The sequence below is a fragment of the Botrytis sinoallii genome (assembly GCF_014898435.1).
Source record: "Botrytis sinoallii strain Bc 23 chromosome Unknown BSIN_019, whole genome shotgun sequence".
Classification (NCBI taxonomy): domain Eukaryota; kingdom Fungi; phylum Ascomycota; class Leotiomycetes; order Helotiales; family Sclerotiniaceae; genus Botrytis; species Botrytis sinoallii.
This window is the reverse complement of record NW_024066046.1, coordinates 47596-74060: the sequence shown is the minus strand read 5'-3', so window position 1 is coordinate 74060 and position 26465 is coordinate 47596. Positions and strand designations below refer to the sequence as shown.

The 26465-nt window shown below is 44.7% G+C and overlaps 10 protein-coding genes across 10 annotated transcripts; 4 read left to right on the top strand and 6 right to left on the bottom strand.

Annotated features, from left to right (window-relative positions):
• Positions 1–129: 129 nt before the first annotated feature.
• EAF02_009247 (uncharacterized protein) lies at positions 130–3080 on the bottom strand (the record flags this gene model as incomplete). The annotated part of the gene is made up of 5 exons (XM_038905295.1): positions 2485–3080; positions 2278–2427; positions 1494–2009; positions 270–1439; positions 130–219 (listed from the first exon to the last, which is right to left on the bottom strand). The coding sequence occupies exons 1-5, from the start codon at positions 2974–2976 to the stop codon at positions 130–132; spliced, it is 2418 nt and encodes an 805-aa protein (XP_038754748.1). The 5' UTR covers positions 2977–3080.
• Positions 3081–3407: 327 nt separating this feature from the next.
• On the bottom strand, positions 3408–4381 carry EAF02_009246 (uncharacterized protein; the record flags this gene model as incomplete). Its single annotated transcript, XM_038905294.1, has 3 exons — positions 3408–4058; positions 4110–4157; positions 4256–4381. The coding sequence occupies 3 exons, from the start codon at positions 4379–4381 to the stop codon at positions 3408–3410; spliced, it is 825 nt and encodes a 274-aa protein (XP_038754747.1).
• Positions 4382–4689: 308 nt separating this feature from the next.
• EAF02_009245 (uncharacterized protein) lies at positions 4690–9863 on the top strand. Its single transcript, XM_038905293.1, has 3 exons — positions 4690–5004; positions 5062–5737; positions 5789–9863. Exons 1-3 carry the CDS (start codon positions 4891–4893, stop codon positions 9550–9552), a joined length of 4554 nt encoding a protein of 1517 aa, XP_038754746.1. The 5' UTR covers positions 4690–4890; the 3' UTR covers positions 9553–9863.
• A 186-nt stretch (positions 9864–10049) lies between these two features.
• On the bottom strand, positions 10050–12875 carry EAF02_009244 (uncharacterized protein). Its single transcript, XM_038905292.1, has 5 exons — positions 12362–12875; positions 12014–12168; positions 11889–11958; positions 10962–11801; positions 10050–10907 (listed from the first exon to the last, which is right to left on the bottom strand). The coding sequence occupies exons 2-5, from the start codon at positions 12047–12049 to the stop codon at positions 10594–10596; spliced, it is 1260 nt and encodes a 419-aa protein (XP_038754745.1). The 5' UTR covers positions 12050–12168; positions 12362–12875; the 3' UTR covers positions 10050–10593.
• Positions 12876–13512: 637 nt separating this feature from the next.
• On the top strand, positions 13513–14300 carry EAF02_009243 (uncharacterized protein; the record flags this gene model as incomplete). The annotated part of the gene is made up of 6 exons (XM_038905291.1): positions 13513–13593; positions 13663–13749; positions 13805–13878; positions 13954–13974; positions 14029–14199; positions 14255–14300. The coding sequence occupies 6 exons, from the start codon at positions 13513–13515 to the stop codon at positions 14298–14300; spliced, it is 480 nt and encodes a 159-aa protein (XP_038754744.1).
• Positions 14301–14325: 25 nt separating this feature from the next.
• EAF02_009242 (uncharacterized protein) lies at positions 14326–15651 on the bottom strand (the record flags this gene model as incomplete). Its single annotated transcript, XM_038905290.1, has 5 exons — positions 14326–14396; positions 14452–14842; positions 14898–15433; positions 15502–15543; positions 15597–15651. 5 exons carry the CDS (start codon positions 15649–15651, stop codon positions 14326–14328), a joined length of 1095 nt encoding a protein of 364 aa, XP_038754743.1.
• A 516-nt stretch (positions 15652–16167) lies between these two features.
• EAF02_009241 (uncharacterized protein) lies at positions 16168–18573 on the top strand (the record flags this gene model as incomplete). The annotated part of the gene is made up of 1 exon (XM_038905289.1): positions 16168–18573. One exon carries the CDS (start codon positions 16168–16170, stop codon positions 18571–18573), a length of 2406 nt encoding a protein of 801 aa, XP_038754742.1.
• An 827-nt stretch (positions 18574–19400) lies between these two features.
• EAF02_009240 (uncharacterized protein) lies at positions 19401–21065 on the bottom strand (the record flags this gene model as incomplete). Its single annotated transcript, XM_038905288.1, has 3 exons — positions 19401–19770; positions 19832–20533; positions 20581–21065. 3 exons carry the CDS (start codon positions 21063–21065, stop codon positions 19401–19403), a joined length of 1557 nt encoding a protein of 518 aa, XP_038754741.1.
• Positions 21066–21448: 383 nt separating this feature from the next.
• EAF02_009239 (uncharacterized protein) lies at positions 21449–22463 on the top strand (the record flags this gene model as incomplete). Its single annotated transcript, XM_038905287.1, has 2 exons — positions 21449–21622; positions 21696–22463. 2 exons carry the CDS (start codon positions 21449–21451, stop codon positions 22461–22463), a joined length of 942 nt encoding a protein of 313 aa, XP_038754740.1.
• Positions 22464–22849: 386 nt separating this feature from the next.
• Positions 22850–26209, bottom strand: EAF02_009238 (uncharacterized protein; the record flags this gene model as incomplete). Its single annotated transcript, XM_038905286.1, has 3 exons — positions 22850–24513; positions 24571–25363; positions 25412–26209. 3 exons carry the CDS (start codon positions 26207–26209, stop codon positions 22850–22852), a joined length of 3255 nt encoding a protein of 1084 aa, XP_038754739.1.
• Between the last annotated feature and the right edge of the window lie 256 nt (positions 26210–26465).

Genomic DNA, 26465 nt, shown 5'->3' with positions numbered 1-26465 from the left:
ATTAAACAAGAACGTTGCTCAAATAGTTCTAAATGATGGATATATTGTACAGTTTACAGAACGAAGAAGAAAAACAACAAACGTGCTTAACATTGATAAACATCAAAATGTTTCTATATCATACCAAAATTATAAGCCAATACCTGTGTTTGAAAAAGAGAAAATGTGAACGTCGAGCTCTGATTGTTGATCTGGTGGAAATAGTGCATCGAATGCGTCCTGTAGAGAAATCAGTAACAATAGATATTAGATATACTGGAAACACATACCCAATCTATGTCAGCCATAATATCATCGTTAACACTTGGTGATTGAGATACTATCTGCTGTCCCATTGTGCTAGCTGGACTGGTTACTTCACTAGTCCGCCCAGTTGGATAAGTCCCGACAGGTTCATTGTTTGAAACACTCGAGAGTATTGCATCTGAGTCAGAGAGGGGCATTTTACCGAGTAAATATGGTTCGGGATTCGGTATGGGACCCGTTGCGCGGCCTTCTTCCGAAGTTGGCTTAGGAGGCCGCTGGCCAACAAGATTGTTCATAGTCACCGGTGCTCGCATCCCTCTCATACTTTGATATACGGCCGTCTTCTGTTGCAATTCAGAAAGGATCTTCCTTGCTTTGGTAAGTCGCGGCAGGTAAGGGTCACACTCAAAGACATAATCGAGGCACGACCAGATTTGATTTGCCTCCTTTCTCTGGGGGTGAACATATACTTCCATCAGAAGAAGAAACGCTGTATGATATTGTTGAAATGCCCCCACATACCATTCCCAGTTGCGGAGCGCTGGTGTAGTCTCCAGAGCTATTGCACTTTCCATGGAATGGAGGCCAGAAGTGATCATAATGTTGCGTAAACGGTCGGGCATACGGTAATGTGTAGAACTATGATAGCTGTGAAGTAGCATGACATGCATTCGAGAAAGCAGAACGGATTTGACAAGCTTTGCGCACTTTTGGATGGGCACTCTATCATCCATAAACTTGTCATATTTGGTCATGTTTTGCCGAAATGTCTCTACCTTACTAAGAACGGCCGTGAGACTAATTTTCCGCATCTGAATTCGAGGTCGGTCGACCCAGATTATTCTATACATTTCGTTGATTTCGAATCTGATGATTGACAAAGTGGCATCTGTCCAACGATCTGCAGTCTGAGGTGATTTGCCAGTAGCATGGAGATCAATATCGTCAACATTTAGGGGTAACTTTGTATCAAAATCATCTCGACGAATAGTAGGCCGTGGGCCTTGAGCTTCACAGGTTCTGATATCGAGAAAGCATAGCTGATGCCATATAAGCCGACGTACGTGGGTCTCTAATGGCGATAGCCCGTAGAACTCTCCATCACGATGGAGACCCATACATTCGGCCATACGAATGGCCGCTCCAACAAGTACAGAATGGGTTCTGGAGACCTCCGCTCTACAAAGAGGTATCTATGTGACCTCATTAGTATGGGCAACATGACTATAAGAGAGGCTTAGACAAACCAAATATAAAACAAAGGCTTGAAGTGTTTCAATCTTGGTTGTTCGTAGAAAATTGGCACGACCAAGAGCTGTTTCCGTACCCAGTCTAAAGTTATCAATTAAACTTGGTTTTGCGACGCCAAAGTCACGGATAACATCTGAGGGATCCATGCTAACAACACCAGCAAACATGACTGCAAATACCATAGCTTGGACAGGATTAGGAGGCTCGATGCCCAATGAGACTTCGTCCCAGAATGTGTCGTATTCTTTTTCGAATGATGGCCGATGCAGAATTTGTGCGATGGGATGGACAGCTATAAAGAATTGTTTGACAAGCCTATCAGCAGCAAGTCGAGATGGAAGAAAGTCTATGAGGGATGCTGGTTGTCCTGTCTGGCCGAAGAAGAAACCTGACGAAGGAGCAATATAAGATAGCCCAGGCTTCAGCCATTCCTGAGCAGGAGGAAGTGTGTGGATGCCGATCGAATCATCCTGCTTTCCCCAAACATATGGGTCTTTTATTGCATGCTCAATCTACAAGGAGTTTAGCGATGCGTTCCCAATTACAGCTTGGTGTGTTATTAAGTAGAAAAATCCGGGGATAGAAGATTAACCGATGAACCCAGTGACTTTGTGAGGTTCGCGGTAACGCACGCCGACATAGCCCAGTGCTTCTGTGATCAACAAGAAAAGTCCAGTGTCAAACGGGTTGTGATAACGGACTATTGAAAGCCAATCTCGCACTTAGATAGAGAAAGTGTGTTTTGGGGATGGCAAGAGTATAATCATCAAGGGATCTTACCTCTTGGCTGATCTTGGGACGAAAAAATCCTCCAATTCGTTCTGTAATCCTCATCTTGCCCATTTGGATTCCAAGATCAAGAAGGTCATCGTCATCTCCGTCAACCTCATAAGCCGCATCTACTGACGCAAGTGGCGACGGCTCTAGATCCTATTATTATTTAGTCATTGACTTTGAAAATGGGGCTTATCACGAAATAGAGTATACCTTTTCATCTTCATTTGGAGGTAGATTATCATCTGTGTCATCAGGCAATGCCATACGCTGATTAGAAGAGAAATGATTTGAATGCTTTGCTACATCGCGTTCTAGTAATCGTTCCAGGGAGCCAACTTTCTCCTTGATCTCGGTAAGCTTGAGTTGACTTGCCTGGTCAAGCGCTGGTGCAAGAAACACACAATCTCGAGCAAATTTCAGACAGTTACTGCATGGTTGTGATTTGTTACACTTGAGCTTTCGTCGTCGACATTCAAGACATGATGTAATCATACGATTTCTTCTTCGAATTCGTGGGGCGGGTCCCGTCGATGTATTAGCATTATTTGAAGCCGTCGGTGCGACGGGCGATACAGAACCTAGATTATGAGAAGGAGAGAGAAGAGATGGAGTGGTATCAGCCGTGTCAGGACCCTGCTTTTGTTGATCGGATGGATTAGAGTAGTTTGGAATGTTTGTATTTGAGTCATTGAAATAATCCATGATTTTGAAGTCGTGACTCGGGAATTTCCCGGGCCTAGACCACTGAACGCTCGCTTTGTATCCCTACCAGAGTAGTGGAATGGCCGTTTCCACTTCGTTAAACTCTTCTTGAGAGACAGATCTCGAGGTTGATGTGATTTACGGACGTAGTGAGATTTTGGGCTATGTAAGCGCTAGCGGGGTAGCGGCTCGCTCTTTATTCCATCTATTTACTAGGAATGGTATCAGTCCATTGCCTGTCACCTCAAACTACAATTGGAATCATCAATGTTAAAAAATTGGTTTAGTATGATGTAGCCTTAGCTCCCATCGTATATTTCATTATAACGTGAACGCATTCTCCTCAAGCTACATGATATTTGTGATGCGCCTTTCCTTGAATTTAGTCTTTTGATACAAGTAGAGATCCCGTCCTAGACAACCTTCCATCCTCAAGCATCAATGTCCATTTTCTCCCCTAGCGCGGCCTCGCCTTCAACCTCATGTACTGTGACATATTTACTAATCTCCTCCCTTGTAATGATCTTTTCGTTGAGAACAGCCGTTGTTCCTCTAGGGAAAACATAACTCTTTTGCTTTTTGCTTCTCTCATTTGGCTTGACGAAACCTCTCTTCAATGTTGTCTTATCTTTTGTGATAATTGCCACATCCACGTTCGATCCGGAACCCAAATCGTTAAAGATACCAGCTTGAATAGCATTTGATGCCAACTGGACAGCCTCATCTTCTGTCATCTTAGATTTCCATTGTGTCTCAAACACGGACATCGCAGCAAGCGAACCACTTCCCATGGTAACATATGGCAACTTGTCTGTACTTCCGTGCGCATGTACTGTGAACAATCCAACACCTGTAGGATCAACACCTGCCACTACAAGATATGCTCCGATGTGTCCTTGGTGTCTGAACAAGTGTTGTTTGAGCATAGTCATGCAAGTGACGACTCGAGGTTTGCGACCTGTTGATAGCGAGTGAAGCTCGAGTTGTGAAGATATGAGGGCGGTTGTGAATTCGGTATCGGCAGCTGTACCTGCACCTGCACACCAGATTTGAGGGGCAATGTAATGGAGTTTCTCGCAATTCTAATGGGAATGAGTATTGCATCAACAGTCGTAATGTTATACTGATCGTACCTTGTCTGCTACTATGGGTCCGCTGGTAGCTCTGGTATCTGCTGCGATCTGGATAAGGTCTGATCAGCATCGTAGTTTGTGTATAAGTTTGAAATGACGACGGATTTAAATTATTTATAGATGGCAGAATAATGAATATGACTCACAACTACGCCTCCTTCAAAGATACATCCTACGATCGTAGTTCCGGTGCTTGTAGCTTTTGGTAATGGGACACCTCTGGCGTGTAACGCAGCATTGCGAGTATGGTTGGAGAAGTCGAAACCAGGCATTGTATCAACAAAGCTCAATGAGCGGGATTATTTGTGAGACTTAGGTATTGGAATGGGTGGAAATGGAATAGAATTTTGGGAGAAATTGGGAATATTCGTAAATGTGTTGAAATGATTATTTTGCTGAGCTTCAAACGGGACTTTGATAATCCCAGGTTGCTGTCGCTGACGAGGATCTTTGGGCGCCTGGAGCTTGAGCTTGTGCTTTCGCGATTCAACACGTGATCTACAAAAACGCGAGCGGAGAGCGAATCGAGCTTTATTATTATTTTGAAGTAGAAAGCTAGAACCATTTGCCTTTTAATCATCTCTTTTACCACCGCAGATTTTCAAACCTTGGGTATTCGATACAGCTCCTCGAATTAGCTTTTCCTATCTTCCTTGCTGTCGATCTCGATTCACGTCTATCTTTCTTCCTTTCGCAGAATCATTCGGTATATTTACTCCATGCGCCGAGCTCTGTAATGAATTGCCAATCCACTTAGTATTCTGGGGCATCTTTTTAGATCATGGCATTCAGCTTTGGCAACCCAGGGGGTGGTAGTCTTAGTGGAGGACCTGCTGGTGGTGTGTCAGGACGAAGTGCACAATTGGGTCCGGAGCTGGAGGACATACAAACGACGGTATATGCATTATTCTAGTGTCTGACAGGATCATTACAGTAGCTAATACAAATATAGGCCCTTCACTTTCATGCTCTCGCGGGCGAATCTAAATTACAATTACTTCCTTCAGCATGGCCAGCCGATAACCCTCCTCCTCCAACGTCGTCGCTAATGAGCATATCTTCCCGCCGTGGATTACTGGCAGCGGCCGGTCCAGATGCTATAGTTGTTGCAAGGACGGCATCAGTGAAAAAGGCGTTTGAGGGGCCTGGTAGTGGAAATTTTAAATCTTTCCAGCCTGAGCTCAGAATCCCTATGCCCATGAGGGTATCGCAGCTTGCCTTTTCAGCGGACGATGCTTATTTGATTCTATCTGCGGAGACTGGTGGTGGGCTGGCAGTCTACGATGTTGACGCCCTACTCAATGGATCTACACAAACAGCTTTCGAAGTACCTACAAATGGCGAATCTTTGAGAGCTCTTGTGCCAAATCCCACCAGGGAGAAAGGCGAGCTTCTGGCGGTTGTGACTGGGGATGGAAACCTTATGATGGCAAACCTTAAAGATCGCGCCTTCAAACCAGGTCCCAATGGCCAGGTCTTAAGGAGTGGTGTCAGCTGCGTTTCATGGTCCACTAAAGGAAAGCAATTGGTAGCTGGGCTAGGTGATGGTAGTGCTGTGCAAATGACACCAGAGGGGGAAATCAAAGCAGAAATCCCAAAGCCGCCTGGCTTAAATGATGGCGATCATGGTAAGTCTTCTTCGTTTTCTCGTGTCACAGGGAAAAACTAACATGCCGAAGTATCATCCATTACTTGGCTCGAAAACAACGTATTTTTGCTTGTGCATACACCATCAAACTTCGACCCTGGCAATGCTCCGGAGTCCAAATTCCATCTGGCTACGAGGCAACCACCTGCGATCTTCACGTTCCAGAAACTCACCGATCCTGCTCCACCGTATGGTCTCAATCGTTCACCACCGCATCACTTCTTGCTTCGTTTGAAAGACTTTCCCCCGAGCATACAGGATTTACTGGTAGTAGGCTCGACAGCATCCACGGATATTAACCTCTTCACCAAATCGAGCGTACCGCTAACTACCGATAAACCCTCAGACAGAATAACAGGGGTATTCACGATGACTGAAATGGCGGACGACTCTTTTAGAGCTCAGCTTCCTGCAACATCAGGTGGAGGGTTTGGGGATACCTCCCCCATTGGTTTTGCGCTTGACCTATCAAGCACTACGAAGATCTGGAAGCCGATTCCCGGCGATGAGGAGATCGATGAATCACCTTACCCCGCGCCTGCTCTCATGGTTCTGAATAACGAAGGTGTCCTGGCTTCTTGGTGGATCATCTACAACGATTCGATTCGGCAGAAAACTATATATCCAGGTCTAGTTACTGCTGAAGGGGTGGCGCCTTCGCAACAGGCTACCACAGCAGCACCTGCATTTGCCAGTACTTCAAGTCAGCCTTTCGGAAGTCAAGCTCCTACAAACTCGGCATTTGGGAAGCCAGCGATTGCTGCTGGAACAGGCGCTTTCGGGTCGTCCTCTGCTATGGGCAAGACACAGTCGCCATGGGGTGCCCAGGGTGGTCAGACTGGTCAAGCATTTGGAACGCCAAGTTTTGGTACTCCATCAATGGCCCCTCCCGCAGCACAAGCAGGTCCAGCTTTCGGCGCGCCAGCCTTCGGTACACCATCCGCTCCAGCCTTCGGACAATCGGGCTTGCCAGGGCGACAATCAGTATGGGGTTCTACGAATACTGCTGCGCCAAGCACAGGCACAGCTCTTGGCCAGTCAAGTGCTTTGGGGGCATCTCAGCCTGTCTTTGGCTCAAGTGCTGCTACTGGAAGCAAGCCTCAACCGTCTGGAGGATTTGCTAATTTTGCGAATCAAGGTGGTTTCGCAGCTGTAGCTGCTCCGGCCACCGGGGGAAGCATATTTGGTTCTAAACCTGCTGCATTGCCCGCCACTGGAGGTGGTATTTTTGGTTCTGCTAACAACAACGCTCCAAGTACGAGTGGCGGAATATTTGGTTCCAGCAATACTAGCAATACTGCGCAATCTAGCAGTCTCTTCGGAGGTGCCAATAAAACTGAGCAACAATCTTCGTCAAGTACTTTCGGAGGCGGTAAGTTTGTCATTGGTTCGACGTTCAAGGCCGATACTTCTAAAGAATCTGAGCCAGATAACACGACTGCAACAAAGAGTTCGTTTTTTGGGGGTGGAGGCTTCAGTAACGCTTTGAAGGAGGCAGAGAAAACCCCCGCTGTGCAAACACCTGTTTCAAAAGATGCAGATATGGACGCCCCAGAAGCAGAAGATCAAACAAAACCTCAATCCGTAACCCCAAGTTCAACTCCTGCCCCGGCAAAGTCTTCGTTCTTCAACACAACAGCCCCCGCTACTGGTGGTGGACTTTTTGGTTCTGCTTCTGGGTCTACAAAGCCCAATCCTTTCGCGAGCACGGAAGTAAAGGCGGCTCCAAATCCATTCGCAGCTCCGGCTAAAGCCACCCCAAATCCCTTCGCCGCGGCTATACCTACTAAGCCAGCTCCAGCTCCTTCTTCACCACCTGTGAAGATCAAACAAGAACCGAGCGATAGAATGCCAGAAGCTCCTCTGCCCCCAGATCCAACAAGTAAATCCAGCTACACTGTAGGCGAAACATCTGCTTCTGAGAATGATGCACCACTTCCTCCGGATTTCACACCTAAACCTAAATCTGTAGCTAAAGATATTCCTGCCTCTGAAAAGGAGAATGATGCACCCTTACCACCCGATTTTGTCCTGAAGCCTAAACCCACTCAAACCGAAATACCACCACCTCCAATCAAAAAAGACTCTCAATCGCCGGCTCAAGCACCGGCACCTGAATCTCCAACAGACGATATACCTGGAGGCCCGGATGATGAAGGTGATGATTCCGACTTCCTTACAGAAGATGAAGACGACGACCAGAGCAAAGAGCCGAGTGAAGAGGGAAGCGGGGAAGATATCGGAAAGCTAGATAGTCCAACGCCTGAGAATAACGTCACGCCAAGCCCAACACCTCAGGGCTCCTTCGGAGGCAACCAGAAAGCCAAAGCAGATATCAGTCCTTTCGCAAAAGTACAAAAGCCGCCCTCGTTTGGGCAATCGCGGGGTCTCTTCGGGGAGATTAGTGCTGCTCCTAAACTACCGCCACCAACAGGCCCTATAATTCCTCCATCACCTCGGTCGCCCAGTCCCGTGAGAACGGCTGTTCCGCCACGAATGATGCGTCCCGACGCGTCAAGGTCTGCCAGTGCGCCAGGATTTGCATCACATTTACTGAACGCGCAAAAGCCATCAGGACGAGCAATTACGCCTACACAAAGCACTTTTGCGACATCTGTTGAGCAAGAAAAGGCACAGGAGCAGCGTCGTCTCGAGGCCAGAGCAAGAAAGGAGGCAGAGGAGACAAGATCACTCGTCGATGATGAAGATGATAAGATGCAGAAATTCCTCACAGAGGATATTGAAGCCACGAGGACATTAGATGAATTTATCGCTTATTCAGATGTTAAATCACCTGAAAAGGGTGATAGTATTCCGGCTCAGGTAGAAATTTTGTACCGTGATATCAATTCTATGATTGACACTCTTGGTCTCAATGCAAAGGCTTTAAAATCTTTCATCAAGGGTCACACCGAGCAACTCAAAGAAGACAGAGGCAGAAAAGATCTTGAAGACGATGAGTCATGGTGCCTAGATGAAATAGAAGCACTTTCCTATATCGTGGAAAAAGACCTAGCGCGCGAACTCGAAATGGGTAGGATTCAAGATGTGGATGACAAGATCGAAACTTGCGAAAGCCTCGAGAAGGAAACTGTCAAATTAAGACAAAGATTCGAAGAAGTCAAAAGGACGGTTCAATCACATACACACCCTGACCAAGTAGCAATAGCTCGAGCAAAACCACTCAACACCGAGCAAGCCGCACAGCAACATGATCTTCGTCGAGATTATTTGAACTTCCAAAAACTCCTCTCTGAAGCCGAAGAAGGGCTCACTGTTCTCAGAGCTAAAATTGCATCTCAGGATTCTGTCGGAAATTCAAAAACCGCAGCTCCTACCGTCGAAGCGATTATGCGTACTATTACCAAGATGACTTCAATGGCAGAAAAACGCAGCGGGGATGTCGATGTTCTCGAAAACCAGATGCGCAAAATGAGATTCAATACCACTAGTCGAGAATCCTCACCCTCCTTGAGAACACCGCAGAAAAGTACAAATAGATTAAGCATGAGAGTCAACACACCCGGTACTTCGAACTCAAGTAGGCTTTTCTACACACCGGAAAGTCAGTTTAAAGGTTCGGCCTCGAGAAGATTAGGCGGATCGACTTTCATGATGAGTGGTTCGGGTTCGATTTATGGAAGTCCCAGTCCGAGGAAGAAGGTCAGTGGGTACAGTGCTGAAGAGAAATCGGAATTGAGTGAAGCGGCGAAAAGGAAGAGGGAAGCGAGGGATAAATTGAGAAGAGCAGTTAAGGGGGCTGGTGTTAAGGTCAAGCCTTTTGAGGATGAGTAAATGAGAGTCGAGAAGGTGGATGAGGGATGGACGTTTACTTTCTGTATGGCCTGGCATATGCTTTAAAGAGATATTCTGAGATGAGAAAAAGATGAGAGGAGGCGTTTATAATGTTTATGTTGATGGGATGGGATAGGGATGGATAATACTTCTAGGAACTTATTCATGCATGGATGGATATGAGAACGAAGAAGTTGCACGAGAATTTGATAGATGGATGTTTGTATGTAACAATACCATTACTGATACCAGTACCGCAATTAGTAGTTAGTGCCTCGTTTTAATGGATATAATTGAACGAGATTTACGAGTCAAAGGATTTGTATGTATCTAAATATTTTGGGGCCCTCCTTTTCCTTCGGCTAAAGAGTATGGGATAGGTACATGGGTCACATCATTAGATTCACGACCAGAAGACTATCAAGGAGCACCCAAAAACTCACGTACATATCACCTTAAAGCAAAGCGTCACATCACATAATCATGCCATCCACAAAACACAAACAAAGGATTCATAATCTGCTTTTTTTCCTACATGCTATCTATCCCAGCTGTCTAAACGCCATATTAAGATAAGAGATCATCAGCCAGAGGTTCTCGAATGTATTGATTCCATCAATTCCGATTTCATCTTGATCTGAGATCATATGAAACTTTTAGAAAAGATGCTCCATTCATTTCATAATGTATGATTCTCATGTTCTCATAAGAAAATTAGGGTTCGCACCATTCATGCACACCGAGTTGTCCAAAGGCTCTTAACCCCTTCGTTCTTCCGAGCCCTCGTCTATTCACCCAGAAACCAAACCCACTCATTGCTCATTTCGTCATTCGTGTATGCTAATGACCAAAATTCCAAGAAGCCCTTGCCTTGAAAATTTGAATGGGCCATGATGGTATCGCACTTGAGACCATGAAGAACAAGTATAGTGTATCATATAACCGACGAAAGATGCAAAAGAGGTTGATAAAAAAATCTCTGTATGAAGAAAGAAAAGTACGAAGAAAATCCCCAGGCCAAACGCCAATACTACTATGAATTTATTGAGAAGCACATTGGACACGTTCGCCACCTTGGCCATCTTCATCGTCCTCGTCCATGGCACCGGCGCCTGAGGCTCTAGCTTGTTGACTGGCATCGACGTCCTCGAGATCGGCAACTTCGGTCATCGCATCGGTAGGTGGTGTAATACCTTCTGGTGCGGGTGGAAGAATGGTCTTGAGGGCCTCGAACGCTGCAGGATCGGTGGTCCAGTTCTTCTCTGGGAATTTGACATCAAATTGGATGTACAAGTTTCCGTGATCGTGGTGACGATATGAAGGCATACCCTGGCCACGAATCATCTTGACACTTCCTACAAAAACTGTTAGACTAATTCAATGTGGGCGCGTTGGAATGCATTGCTTACCTGGGCTGATAACTTCTCCTGGAAGGATTTCAACGCTCAACCATCGTTCATCCAAATGTTCGACAAAGATAGTTCCACCAGCAAGGGCAGTCGAAAGATCAACTTCGGCGTGGAAAAACAAATCGTCGTCTTTGCGTTGGAAACGGTCGTGTGGTTTTTGCTCAATCTCAAAAACAACATCACCTGGTTGCACGCCTGGTGTTTGATCACCCTCGCCTCTGAAATCGATCTTGTGTCCACTGCGAACACCTCTGTCGACATGGACGTGCAAGACCTTTCTTTCCACAGTAGTCTTTTTACCATTGCAACCCTTGCACTTGTCCTTCTCGCGGATGATCTCTCCCTCTCCATTACAGTCAGGGCAGACAGTCTGGAAACGTTGGATCATGGGTCCCATCTGGCGCATCATTGTCTTCATACCGTGGCCGTCACATCCAGCACACTTCTTAACGGCACCTTCCTTTCCGCCTCTTCCCTCACACTTGGGGCAGATGACGGACTTCTGGAGAGCGAGTTTGGAGACTTTTCCGCGATAGATGTCCTCAAGTGAAACTTTGTGGACGTGATGAATGGTACGGGCCTTTGGTGGACCACGTTGTTGCATGCCACCACCACCACCGAACATACCACCGAATCCACCACCGCCAAATGCAGAACCGCCACCGAAGAATTGTGAGAATAAATCTTCGGCATTCATTCCACCGGCTCCTCCACCACCCTCCAAACCTTCTTCGCCATATTGATCATAGATTTGGCGCTTTTGGGGGTCCGAAAGAATTTCGTATGCTCTGGAGATTTCCTTGAATTTTTCCTCGGCGTCAGGGTTGTGTTGATTCTTGTCTATTGGTCGCATGTCAGAATCACGTCTCGGAAGTGAGATGAAGAAGAAAGGAACACCAAGAGTGAAGAATCTGGGGAATGACTAACCTGGGTGATGTTTCAGAGCCCCGACTTTGTATGCTTTCTTGAGTTCTGCCTCGGTGGCAGTTGGTGCAACCTATTTTTGGAGTTGAGCATTGTTCTCCGAATCACAGAGAGGAATGAAGCCTTACACTCAACAGATCGTATAACTTGGTATCCTTGACCATTTTGTATGTTGGTGTAGAGAAAAGATCTCTTTAAAGTTGATTTTCTTTATGCGTTTGAGTTTGTGTTTCTGGTCGATGAGATACTTTAAATACAATGTCGGGCTAGGCTCTCTTGTATTCTAGAAGTAGTGGTAGAAGAAGTGTTAGCCATCCGAGAATCGCATCAAACTAACCCAACCGGTGTGATGATGGGCCCGTCGAATCGCATAGATAAGTATGCCAATACAACTCATCATGGCACGGTAGCACATATTGAGATACTACCATAGACAGGCTACATGACTAGAATTGTGGAAACCATGAATTACTTACAACTTGGTACTGTTCACGACTCGGCGCACAAGTAGGGAAGTTTGAGGGAAGAACAAATAAAAGTTCTTCTTTCTTCCTCGAGGGAATGGATCTCAGACTCAAGAAAGTGTTTGCAGAGTTTGACTTGATAAACGTTGACAGACTTTAATTGTCGAAAGAATTAAGAGTGGAAGAGGGTGTGAGAGGAGATTGATTGTCAATAGCGATAAGTGATTTCGAAGGGGAAAGAAAGTTAAGTAAGTAAGATTTTTCTGAATGGACTAAGGTTAAATAAATGAGTAAGTAGTAGTAGAAGTAGTAATAGGTATGGTAGTGTGTACCCAGCCAGATGTGAATGAGATTCTTATTCTTATTATTATTACCTAGTACTTTTGTTTTGCCTTGACAGAAGACAGAAGCAGAAAGAAGCGGCGGGCAAAATATTTTAGAATCTGAAAGAAGGGTCTCGAAAACGAACAAGGATTGAGAATGTTTTCTTTGGGGGGAAATCAGGAAAATCTGCCCCTCTTGAATATATAGATAGATATGTAGATATTCACTCAATTTATATACCTAGGTAGGTAGCTATATATATGTATAAATGAAGATTATTCATATTGATTTATACTAGATATCTATACTTTGTAATCAATGCTCTATTCAGCTTCCAGTTCGTGTCTCATCTGTATCCATTTCTTTCCACACCATCCTTCACTTTGCTTATTCTAATATAAGGCTACGCTAGACTATATTGAGACTAATCCAGCAATGACATCCGGAAATTCCACATCAACCAATCACCATCAACTGATAATATTTCTTTGGCTCAAACTTCAAAGGTGGGTTTCTTATCGATAAGCTGTTGATAATTCTTCCACATTTTGGCATCGGAACAGATCCCCTAGGTAGCCACGGTAGGGAGATTATCTCGGTTTATGTACAGAATGCCTAGGTATAGAAGACCGTACAGCTGAGGTATGGAATTCACAATTTCATGAATAAAATAAATCGAATTTGTCAGAGAAACATCCCTGATCATTCCATTGCTCATCTCGCACAGTAAAATACATATATATATATATCTAGAAATACCTAGAACCAGAGACTTGTACCCCTCATTCTTCCTTTCACTCCCATCAAACCTCATCAAAACCCATTTACTACTTTGAGTCATGACTTCCCTGACCGATCAAGAAGCCTTTGCAATTGCAGTCGAAGAAGCCAAGATTGGATATGAAGAAGGTGGTGTGCCTGTACGAATCTCCAAGATCATTCCATTGCCAATCTCTGGCCATTTCTAATCAAGATGCCATAAATATCAGATTGGTGCAGCTTTAGTCTCAAGAGATGGGAAGTTGTTGGGCCGGGGCCATAATATGAGAGTCCAGAAAGGAAGTGCTATTCATCATGTGAGACTTGGTATTGTTTGTTGCTTGCCAATGAGGAAATGCTGATGCAACATAGGGAGAGACATCCGCTTTGGAAAATTCAGGTCGCCTCCCTGCCTCGGCTTATAAGGGGTCCACCATGTATACAACGTATGTCACGAGAAAACCTCGCCATCAAACAGAATTTCCATATTCAAGAAGACAAAACTAACTAATCACGGGTAGATTGTCTCCATGTGATATGTGGTATGTTTGATATTCATATGAATGACTCTGGAATATACTAATCACGATGGAAAGTACGGGAGCATGTATTTTGTACGGAATATCACGAGTCGTCGTGGGTGAGAACAATACTTTCCTCGGCGGTGAAGCATATTTGAAGCAAAGAGGAATTGAAGTTGTCAACATGCAAAGCAAGGAGTGCCAGGAATTGATGGAGAAGTTCATCAGTGAGAAGCCAGAATTGTGGTATGTTATACAATCTAATCCTAAAGGACTATCTTTGACTCAATACTTCTCATAGGAACGAAGATATTGGGGTCGAGAGGAGGGTTCACACCAAGGAATGATCAATACCGCTTGCTGATTTGGGTATCACTTGGTTAATCGGTGAATCTCTTGGAAATAGAATTTCAAATCCTCGGGGTTGACGAATGGCGTGATACCTGTGAGAAGAAAATGGATTAGTTGAGAAAAAGCAGTCGAATAGGGAATACCAACCATGACCGAGATTTGCAATCCATCCTTGTTTTCCTCCACCAAAACCATTTACCATTTCCTCGACTACCCGAGTGATTTCGGAACGAGTTCCATATAGAACTCCTGGGTCTGCATTGCCTTGGAAGACAATTGGGCGGTCTCCTCGTATCCGAACGGCCTCCGCGGGGTCTTGTAACCAGTCCAAACCTACTACCTGGTATCCTAAATCACACAAGGAATCTAAGGCATACCAAGCTCCCTTTGCAAATACAACCATTGGGACTTGCTCGAGACCGAGCTCCTTTAAGCGTTTTGGTAGATTTTCCGATATATAGGCAAGATATGGTCGTGAGAACTCCTTGAAAGAAGATGGGGATAATTCCGCAGCCCACGAGTCGAAAACTTGAACCAACTGATATAACCATTAGTTTCGACCAAGTAAAGTCGTGAGCGGCCAATGAACTTACCTGTGCACCAGCTTTTACTTGCAAAGCCAAATACTCTACACACACTTCTGCGATCTTCTGAAGAAGCGCCTTACTTGCTTCTGGATACCTGTAAACCCAAGTCTTGGTCTTCACAAACAACTTGCTTCCTCCACCTTCCACCATGTAACATAACAGGGTCCATGGAGCACCACAAAATCCAAATAATGGTACTCTTCCCTTTAGCTTGTGTCTGGTCAAAGTGATTGCCTTGTAAACATAGTCCAATTCTGCCGCGACATCCACCTTCTTGTTCAAAACTCGCTCATATTGGCCGTCCTCAGGTGACTCCAGAGGTTCGGGAAAATGAGGTCCTTTCTTGTCAACCATCTCTACGGTCATCCCCATAGCTTGAGGAATCACGAGAATATCGGAAAATATAATAGCTGCGTCGACAAGTCCGGCGAAACGTTCAATGGGCTGGAGAGTTAATGTCGATGCGATCTCCGGAGAGCGGCAGCATTCAAAGAAGTCATTCTTTCCTTTTGCTTCGTGGTATTCAGGCAGGTAACGTCCAGCTGTAAGATTTCCAGATGTTAGCTATCTCTATCTCGTAAATTTCATTAACTTCAAACATTGGCCATACCTTGACGCATCACCCACATTGGTGGGCGCTCAACCTTCTGACCTGGACTTCGTTAGCAATCAGCATTCTGAAGATTGAGGAATGATTGCATCTACCCCATGCTGTTCTAAGGATGAGGTCGTTCTGTAATGGTTCAAACTGATGCTCCATGGTGTACTAATTTATATCTCAAACCAGATGAGGGGACTCTTTTGCTGGAAAAACGTCACAAATGTACAAGATACAAACGTCTGAGATTGCGTCAAACAATAAGGTTGACAATAAGTCCAAGGAGAAGTTAGGAAGAAATCTAATTGAAGTATAAGGTTTATATGAACCTTGGTCTATTTATTTTCTTACTATTACTATTGCCTAATTCCCATGGTCCCTTCGGGGTTTCATTTTCACCCCCCAAACGTGAGCTTCGAGATCCACAAAATTAACAGGGACGAGGGAGCTCTGGAAAAACTGTTGATCCGTTGCATTTCAATTATTATTCGCTATGTACGAATTAATGATACCCAAACTCCAATGATAAAGCTTCCGCTGGAGTCATTCTCACTGTACGATATCTTGCGCATGAAGAATATAGAGCATGCCATTCTGCTCCAAAAAGATCTGATTTCAATACCTCACCAATGTCGAATCGCAAAGCATTAACGCGGCTGGCATATTTTTCAACGAGCGATGCTCCCTCGCCCATCGACTTCCTGTCGAAGGCTCAAACATCTCACAACATCCTTTGAATGTGTATGGGTCTCTGAGGAGGATCTTTGCAATGCATTCCAACGCTTCTGCGGTGCCTCGAATACAATACGTCGACATGGAAGCTCAGTGCCTGGCCCGTTGGAAAGCAGAAGAAGATTGGGGAGGAGAAGAATGGCATATGCCACAGAGATGACACAGGGTTCAATGTACGATCCGGGGGCTTTGTGGTGCTCATCATGGGGGCCAGAGAAGATTGAATCGCAGTGGGAGGCTCCAACACCTCGAATCACGGAACAATCAAAGCATCCGCCAGCTTTACCATCTTGGTTGACCAATTGGACTCCTATGCCCGAAGAACCTGCGGACGTTTCTATGGAGCCTGTAATTGCGGAAGACTCGAGCGAGAAAGGCTATGATATCTTGCGACAGGAAAGGCATATCCAAGACCATTTTCACGATTTTGAAATGGCAGTAGAGCTAAATCATCGAGAATCTAATGAGTTGAAAGCGGACTGGAATACGGAAAAGAAGAAGGGTCGGCATCAACAGTTGATTGGACCGAAGAAAGCTTTAAAGCTTTGCATATCGTTTGGTAAAAGACTCCAGCAGAGTCTTACTCTTGGGCTAGTTACTAGCGATCTGCTGTCTAACTCACTTCGAACTGTTACAAATGTTCTCGTGGATATTCATAGCGGCTCTTACTCCAACGCTAAAGGTTGTAGCAGACAAAGTCCCAAGACGGAAGATTTTTTTTGTGGAGGAGATGCTGATGCAGCTAAAAAACTGCTTGCTTTCTATAGACAAGTCTGGGATGGCATTGTGTCTTGTAAAGTTCTCACGCCCGCCGATTTTGATTCGGAAGTCATAGCAGAATATTTGTCGTTGATTGCAGATCTCCCAAGCACCAATGAAACACAACTTCTGGTTTCTGAAATACTTCCTTCGTTATCCGCAGTTCAATTGGGTAGTAATGTAGACAATATTTTGTCTATATTCAATAAGTGGTCATTAAGCTGGCTCCGAAAAATGACTGCTCCAACAAATAGAAACAAATTCTTGACGGAATCAGAGACATCTTTGATATCCTCACAACGAAGTATTAACCACCTCCGAATGCTAATGTGGTCCAATCGAGGCAAGGAAACGCCTGAGCTGTTGAAACGCGTTCGAGAAATCCTAATTCAAGCATCTACGAATCTTTCCACTGCCAGCACAGAATTGTGGTCTGCGGAAAACATGTTTTTGCCTCAAAGGCACTCCATTGATGTGATGAGCCGAACTCTTAACAATTTACCTAACGAGATAACTTCTGTTCTGATCAGATCTCATTCGGGTGTCATCTGTTCTACAACTTTCTGGGACCAGAAGAGTGTATCGGGGCTCAAAGACTACCTTGCTCAATCCCACAGGACACGATTAAATTGGCTTTCTGTGCTTTCCAGATTGAAAAACATCGACAGTTCAATGTTCACAGAGGCATTCAAATTATTGCAGCAACAAGATCTCAGCCCGTTCAATCTGGACACCAAGGAATATACTTTGACATGGCGCCAGATGTCTGAGCTTGTTCTAACTCGTTGGGCTAGTCAGGGCGCTTTAACAAACAGCAGCGTAGTCATCGACACCTTCAAGATCAAGACCCTTCATTCTCCCTCATCCTTTGGGTGGCTTCTGTGGACTTTAAAAGAGTACGGACAGTTGAGCGACGAGAAGATACAAGATCTATTTGGTTTTCTCCGAGATATACAAGCGTTCGGCCACATACACGCAGTGCTAAGGCAGTCAAAAATGTTCAACTTGCGGATAAATTCCAAAGTCCTAGCAGACCTCATCAACACAACGACTCTCGTAGATCTTCAAGCTGCGTATAATATATACATGCAACATTGCATAGGTGAGATCGAGCCTGAGAAGTGTGCGCCTTTGTTTGCTACAATGGTATATCACGGAAGCGAGGGAATCTGGGCCGCATTGGATGCTCCAATATACGCAGCAATGCCAAAGTGGAGACGAAAAGCCCCATCACCAGAGATTCTTTCACAAGCACGAATTCAACTTATACATGAAATGGCAACAGCGTTTGCACATCAAAATATCGAGCATCCCAGACAAGCTCTTCGTAATGTGACACAATGTTGGCACTATCTTCGTGCGCATAAGGTTAAACCGGCGTCGGAAATCTCAAGGGCGATTACACAGGTGGGCATCATTGCGGATGTGAGGAATGAAAAGTGGGGTCGAACAGAAAGAGTGAGATGGGTTCTGGATGTTATTGAAGAGGCGGAAGGCCCAGAGGTTGCGGATGCAGTGAGAAAGGCGGTGGCTAAATGGAGGCAAAAACTAAAAATCAGACTTGAGAAGAAGAAAGAAGGCTATATTGAGTAGTATTTAAAGCTTTGTCAATTCAATAGAGTTATACCCCGGAGTCTATAGACGTCTTACGGTCATTTCGTAGACAATCAACATGTTAAATCAAACTACCCAACAACCTCTTCATACTATATTCCAATGTCATATATTAATATCATTTTCCATTCCAATTATTAACAATGATCTAAGCCTCGTCACCTCTTTGAATGTCACATCTAACCGTCACCATCACACCCAATCCCCAATATCCAAATCATCCCAACCAAAAATGCATATCATGCCATACAAACATCACACTACACTTTCACCCATCCATTCTCTCTTAACCAATCTACCTGTCAGACAAATACCCTAACCTTCTCAGTTCCTTCATCAAACATCTCATCGTACGACCTGGCGCAGTGGTCTACACAACTGACTTACATCCACTGCGTTTTAACCATCTTCGGATGGGTGGGATGTTTGATAGATTACGGACAGAATTGACCCCATTTCGAAGGGTTCTGCTAGTAATAAAATCCTCATATCAGAGAGGGTTTTCCCATGTATAACATGGTTTTTTGCCTTTTTGGTTGTTGGAGGAATAGAGTTTTTGTGGGGGGGGGGGGGTGAGTGAATCTCGCGAGTGATGATGACTTTGTTTTGGAGGAGGGAAATTTTGTGCTTTTGTGTTTTTGTGGGGAGGAGGAGAGTGAATCTATGGAATAGGAATTTTGATGTCAGTCGGAGGATGGTAGATTATTGTTATTGTTTTTGGCCGAATTGTGTATGACGTCAAGATATGGTTTGTGTATTTTTTCCATTCAATTGATCAGTAAGCTAGCTAACAAACATGCGTGAACTTATTCCTCATCCTCCATTTTTCTCAAATTTCCAATATTATACAAGAGACCACCCAACTTATTCTTCTTCTCCGCATCCAAAATCCCCTCGCTATCTTGCGATACAAATCCTTCCAATTGCACATTAACGAATTTCTCATTTTCGTATTTGAAGAATTGTAGAGGACTTGCGACGGGTGAGTTGTCGTCCTTTACGGCGATGATGGAACCGGATTCGTGGATGTTGTCGATGGAGATTATGAGGGAGAATGGAGATGATGGGGTAGGATTGCTGAGGGTGCAAGAGAGCGCATTGCCTGGTAGGGTGATGGTTTGGGTATGTACGAGTTGGTTAGAAGGCGTGAGAGTATGAACGAAGGCGGCAGGGACACTGGGACTTTGTTAGCTTGAGTTCAGTTTGGGCTCTTGGTGGGTAGGATGATGAAACTTGCCCTTCAGATGTAACTACGATGATATCTCGATCAGATGTTTCGTCTTTGACGTGATAAATACCCGTTACTGCAACCTTCTTAGACTCGGTCTCGGGTTCGTCTTTGGTGGTTTCTGAACCAAATGCTTCAATTTGAGACTTGAGATTTACTTTCGATAGTAAAGATCCATCGAGCCAGTTCCAGACGTGTAGGTCGTCGTCTCCACCACCAGAAATAAGAATTTCTGGTTTTGTAGAAGGGATACATAAACGACTAACATATTCAACGTGTCCGAGACAGAATCCCTCAATGACGTGCGATTGAGGAATTCCACGATTAACACGAATATGCTCATCACGATCAGCTGTAAGAATGTAGTGGCGACCTGACACGGAAGCCGTCACGATATCCGTTAACATTGAAACATGTCCAAGTAGAAGTTTGTGCTCAAAATCTGGACCAGTTTTCTCGGACACTTTGTTGGTCTGTTTCTTTTGAGCCTCAAGAGCTTTTAAGTTGCGTACGGAATGCACTGTCAAGGCACTGGCTGAAGGCTGGAACTTCTTTGGGGCTTGCTTTTCAGTAGAAACATCTTCTTTAGCGGATGGAACTGAAGGAGACGGGATGAGAGGAAGAGAAAACACATCTCCAAATTTATCGGCGCTGATTATGGTACTACAGTCATCGGTAGTGGCAAGAGCACAAGGCCGTTTAGGCATAGTGCTAAAATCGTCAGTCAGAGTCACGTTTTGAAAGCAGACAGTCCCTACCGATCACTAATCTGTTTTAATCCTTTGCCTACTGTATCGTCCCATGCCAACACTCTGATAGTTTTGTCCTCGCCAGTAACTGCAATCACGTGCTGGAGGTCTTTTGTGATATTTAAAGCAGTAATGGGTGAAGGTTCAACAGTCTTTGGTGGTGTATTCTTCGCCTTTTTCTTCAATTGCTGTACGACAAAAATCTTCTCTTCCTTTTCCTCGCTAATGGACAACTTCCGTCTCTTTGCTGGCGGGGTTGGCGATTCCAATGGGGCATCTGGAGTAGATGTTTCTGGGTTCTGCTCCTCACTTTTGGTTTGCGTCTCTTCTCCAGTTGTCTTCAATGCATTCGTACTTTCTGGCACTGGAGACTTCCACGTTGAAAGGTATGAACCATCTTTAATATCAAAGGTATCTATGCTTGAGCCTCGAGCTGCTACGAGATAGTTACCACATTGTTTGAGGCATTGGTATGGTGTTCTGAGTTTCGACATCTTTTTTGATAGACTGACTTGGCCTCCCGATCAAGTAAATAGGTTATAAACGGAAAAACAATTTTGTCCTTGAAGTGGCTATTCGTATATCAAAATACCAATGAATACCCAAAAAAATACAAAATATTTATCCAGATATCTCGAATTTATTTACCAACAAGGGTCTGAGCTTCTCAACCAATCAAAATATATTTTCGCATGCCAGATTGCGCTAAGCACTAGCGGCTCCCACATTCTAGCAATTCGTCAAACTCATCAAATGGATCTTTTTTTCGAATTTTGATTTACTTCGCGACAATCACAATTCTTCCACGAAGAACAAATCCTCAACTCCAACATAATAAATTTGTCCTTAAATCACCTAACTTCACAAATAAGAAGATATGGGGGGCAAATCCGAAAACAAGGCCGGCTACTTCGATAAGCTCAAGGGCTTACTCGAGGAGTACAAGTCCATCTTCATCGTCACCGTCGACAATGTCAGCTCTCAACAAATGCACGAGATCCGTGGATCTCTCCGTGGTGAGGGTGTTGTCTTGATGGGAAAGAACACCATGGTACGTTTACTCGGGATCGATGGATTCTGCTATTGTTGGCGCGCTCGGAAAACTAATTTTTGTGATTGAATAGGTCCGCCGTGCCGTCAAGGGCTTCGTTGGCGACAACCCAGAATACGAGCGTCTCCTTCCTTTCGTCAAGGGTAACGTCGGTTTCGTTTTCACCAACCAAGACCTCAAGACCATCCGTGACAAGATTCTCGACAACAAGGTCGCTGCTCCAGCCAGAGCTGGTGCCGTTGCCCCAGCTGATGTCTACGTCCCAGCCGGTAACACCGGTATGGAACCAGGAAAGACCTCTTTCTTCCAAGCTCTCGGTGTCCCAACCAAGATTGCCCGTGGTACCATTGAAATTACCGCAGACTTGAAGCTCGTTGAGGCTGGTTCCAAGGTCGGAGCTTCCGAGGCTACCCTTCTCAACATGTTGAACATCTCTCCGTTCACATACGGTATGGGTATCTCCCAAGTTTACGATGCTGGTAACACTTTCCCACCAAGTGTTCTCGACATCGAGGAGTCCCAACTTCTCAAGGCTTTCAGCAGTGCTATCACCACCATCGCTGCTATCTCCTTGGCTGCCAACTTCCCAACCCTTCCATCTGTTATGCACTCTGTTGTCAACAGCTACAAGAAGGTTTTGGCCGTTGCCATCTCAACCGACTACAGCTGGTCTGAGATTGATGAGTTGAAGGACCGAATTGCCAACCCAGAGGCCTACGCCAGTGCCGGACCTGCCGCTACTGAGGCTGCCCCAGCTGCTGCTGCTGCTGAGGAGGCTAAGAAGGAGGAGTCCGAGGCTGAGGAGTCCGCTGATGAGGGATTCGGAGGAATGTTCGACTAAATTCGTCAATGATATATCTGAAATGAACTCACTGTATGTCTGAAAGGATATATAAAGAAACATCAAGATTATCTAGTTGTCATCCAAGTATCTTGACTCTGGAAAAATGAAAAAACTTAACAAGCCCAAGCATGTGTATCGTGGTATGACAATGAAATGTGATGTGAACATCACAAATATATCAACTCCAAAAGGTTCGTCGCTATTTCTTCATATACCCTATAATTTTTTCGAGCTTTGTGATGAATAAATCATAGCTTTTTAACCCCGAGTGCATGCGCACATTGAAGATTAAAAACAACAACACTCTAATTTTTTCCTGAATGCTTTCAATATTTATCATTATTTTATACAAATACTTGTGGTCGTGATCAATTACTGACTATCTATTCAGGATTTACATCTTTTTCCAATATCTGCCTAGCAACCTCAATGGCTTCCCTCGGCAATCCAGCCAATTTAGCAACCTTGAGAGCGTGACTCTGTCTGTTGATACCCTCCTTCAATCTATACCTATATCTAAATGCTCCATCTGTGTTCCCATCCTCTTCCACATCCGTACAATAGAAGCCCACCGCGTCCATATTGTTCATTTCTATCAAATCCACCAATGCGTGGAAATGTGTCGCGAATAATGCCCTGCATTTATTTACATGGTAAAGATGGTGCAAACATGCAAAGGCTACGGCCACACCGTCAGTTGGTGTTGTTCCTCTACCAATTTCGTCCATGATGACGAATGATCGTGAAGTCGCATTTTTGAGGATCATCGCACTCTCCAACATCTCCACCATGAATGTCGATTGATCTCGGTAGAGATTATCTGCAGACCCAACACGACTGAAAATATGATCTACAATCCCCATCTCTGCGTATTCAGCAGGTACATATGATCCGACTTGTGCAAGAACCGTAATCAATGCATTTTGACGCAGAAAAGTACTTTTGCCAGCCATATTTGGTCCTGTGACTAACCATGCTTTATGAACGTCTCCCACCAGACAATCATTGGAAATAAAACTTCGACCTTCTTCCTCTAATCCAGTCTCAACAGTAGGGTGTCTCCCGCCAATAATTTTGTGCGCAGAACTCGTATTGAGGATAGGACGAGTCCAACCTCTTCCATTCGCCAATGTAGCAAATGAACACGCGATATCAATTTCATCCAGTACAGCCGCATTACGTCGAAGTTTCACGAGATTGGTAATAGCCAGTTCGCGAAGTTTGTAAAACAATCGCTGTTCTTCGGCTCGAATGTGGATGCGACATTGATCGATTTCTTGACCCAGGAATGACCATTCGGGATGGTGAAGAGAACGGGTACTTTTGCTTGAGCTAATGGTGCGGGCTTCGGGCATGTCCAGACTTATATCTCTCCCTTTAACGTGGCAGATGTGACCGAGACCGGGGGTGAAGCGAAGGGTGAGACTTGTTGCGCCGAGACGGTCGCAGAGAGAAGCTGCCAGGGCGGTCTTTTGATTTGCTAGAGAAGATAATTCTGTGTGGAGACGTTTGAGGGCTGGCGTGGCGCTTGGTTTCATGATCCAGGCTTCACTTTCCTGGTTGTAATATTCGCGAAGGCTGGTAGGTTTCTTGCGGTTGCTCTTCCGAAGGATGGATGTTTCTTCTGTGTTTCCTTCCGAGGCGACGATTGCTTCGGCCAATGCTTGCATCTCTCCACTCTCGCCTTCTTCAATACGATGTTGCTGAACTAGACCTTCTTCGTCAATGGCTTCTGTGATTGCTTGGGCGAGTTCCATTGGGTCTTTGAGGTGAATACGAGTAAGTAGTTCTTGTATGCAAGGCTTGGGCGTCGCATTATGAACTTCGAGTGCGAATGCCAAATCTCGAGTGGCATGTATCGTGCTTGCTAAATCTAAAAGATCATCGCCATCTCCTCTACCAAACGCAAACTTTTGCAGTAGACGATGGGAATCATGGCTGCGTTTCAGGAGAGTGGTTACTCGGTCTCGAAGATTCTCATTTTCAAGCATGTATGTCACGAGATCGAGCCGAGAGTTTATCACATCCAGAGATGTTGAAGGTGATGCTATCCTTTTCGTCAGCCTTTGACGAACACCAAATTATTGAGAGAAACAAAATTTACCGAGCCAATTCTCCAACAGTCTTGCACCTCCTTTTGTGACTGTACGTCGGATTGTGTGTAACAAACTACCACTGAAGACGTCTTCCTTGATGGTCTTCTTGATCTCTAGAGCTCTCATAGTATTCTTGTCGATTCCCATGACATTCAGCTGGCGTACAGGAGGTTGAAGTTTCATGTTCGTACTTTGTAATCTTGTTTCAACATAATGAAGTAAGCAACTGCCAGCCGATATCTCTTCCTCCGTGAAGGTGTCTATCGAGAATGGTGAAACTGCCGATTCTAGCATGGGGGTCCACTCGGATATAGGCTTCACCTCTGAAAGCGATGCGTAAGTGATCATATGGTGTTCGTCGGTCAGAATGGTAAATATTTCGTGACTTTTCATAGATTGCATCTCTTCATTCAATACAATTTCGCGTGGAGCTATACGGGCCAGGAAGGAAGGAAGTTGTGAAAGCGATGACTTTTGGGTGAAGAAATGACCAGTTGATAGATCCAGCCAAGCCAAACCGATTGATTTATGATGCCTCTCATATTCAATAGCATCAATTGTATCACCGTGCTGAATGTGTATTGCCAGTACATAGTTGTTCGAAAGAGGGTCCATGAAACCTTCATCAATGAGAGTACCAGGTGTAACAACACGTGAGACTCTTCGATCATGCATCAGCCCTCCAGATTTTACCTTGTCCGAAATATCATTTGGAAATTCTTCCGATATAGCAACATATCGATTTAAATCTTGAACAAGTATCTTCAAATAACGATCAAGTTGATGAAAAGGAAACCCAGCCTATCTAGCGTTATTACATAATAAGAAGACATCATGATGAAGACTTACCATCGACACAGGTCCAGCGTTTGTTTTCTTGTGGGAAACCTTAAGACCCAGAAGCGGGCCAAATTCATCGGCATGCTCAAAATATAATTCGTAGAACCCTCCAACACGTGTTATAACCACACAGTTCTCAAACTTGAGCATATTGTTCCTGGCCTGCATGATCACGGTTGGATATGGTGGTGGTTCATTCTCAATTTCCAATGGCTCCAGCGGAAGTAATCCTTGGGGAAGTTCTACTTCACCTGATGTCTTGGCTTTTTTGGAACTTTTCTCGCCTGTTGACGAAGATGGAGTAACCTGTGATTCTTGTATCTCTGAGGATTCGGGGTCAAGAATAATCAAACCTTGGGGCAAACCCTCTATGCGCCTGGTTCTCCTTGATGGCTTTGCTTTCTTTGTGTCATCTTCAACAGAGTCTGAAGTTGCGGATAGTCGCCGTTCTTCAGATTCAGCTGTGGCTGGCACAGTCTCTTGAAGTAAATCCTGGACATCTTCAAAAAATTCCAAGGAAACTCTTTCTAGAGATGTATCCTTAATAAGTGATTGCTCCAAATCCAAAGGTTCCAAGGGCCTCAAATCTAGGCCATGAGGAAGATCATTGAAATTAAAAGTAGATTTCGTTTTCTTTCCTCGATGAAAAAGTTGAGGTCTGAAATAAATGACATTATTGCGAGTAGATGATGACAGAGTGAAACGAGACGAAAAACTGGCAATGCATCTTCTAGTACTTAAGGAAGGGAATGGAACAATAGCATTGTAGCTGCGAAAGGTCCTCGCATTAAAGAATGATATGTGCATTGGGGGATTTTCGAAAATTCGACATTCCAATTGATATGTAATAAGTGAAGTACGTTAACCAAATTGAGAAAGCGTGATGAGGGTGAGAAACGTGAGGGGGTCAATGCAGCGGGATTACCTAAGCCTTGGACAGGTCTTGGCAGACGCAAACGGGGAAAACTCTCAGTATCATACTACCCCAGGTAATGAGGTATTTGTAAAGAGAGGAAGAAGCTTTAACATCCATCGGTAATCTACTCGAGTACCTGGAGACTTT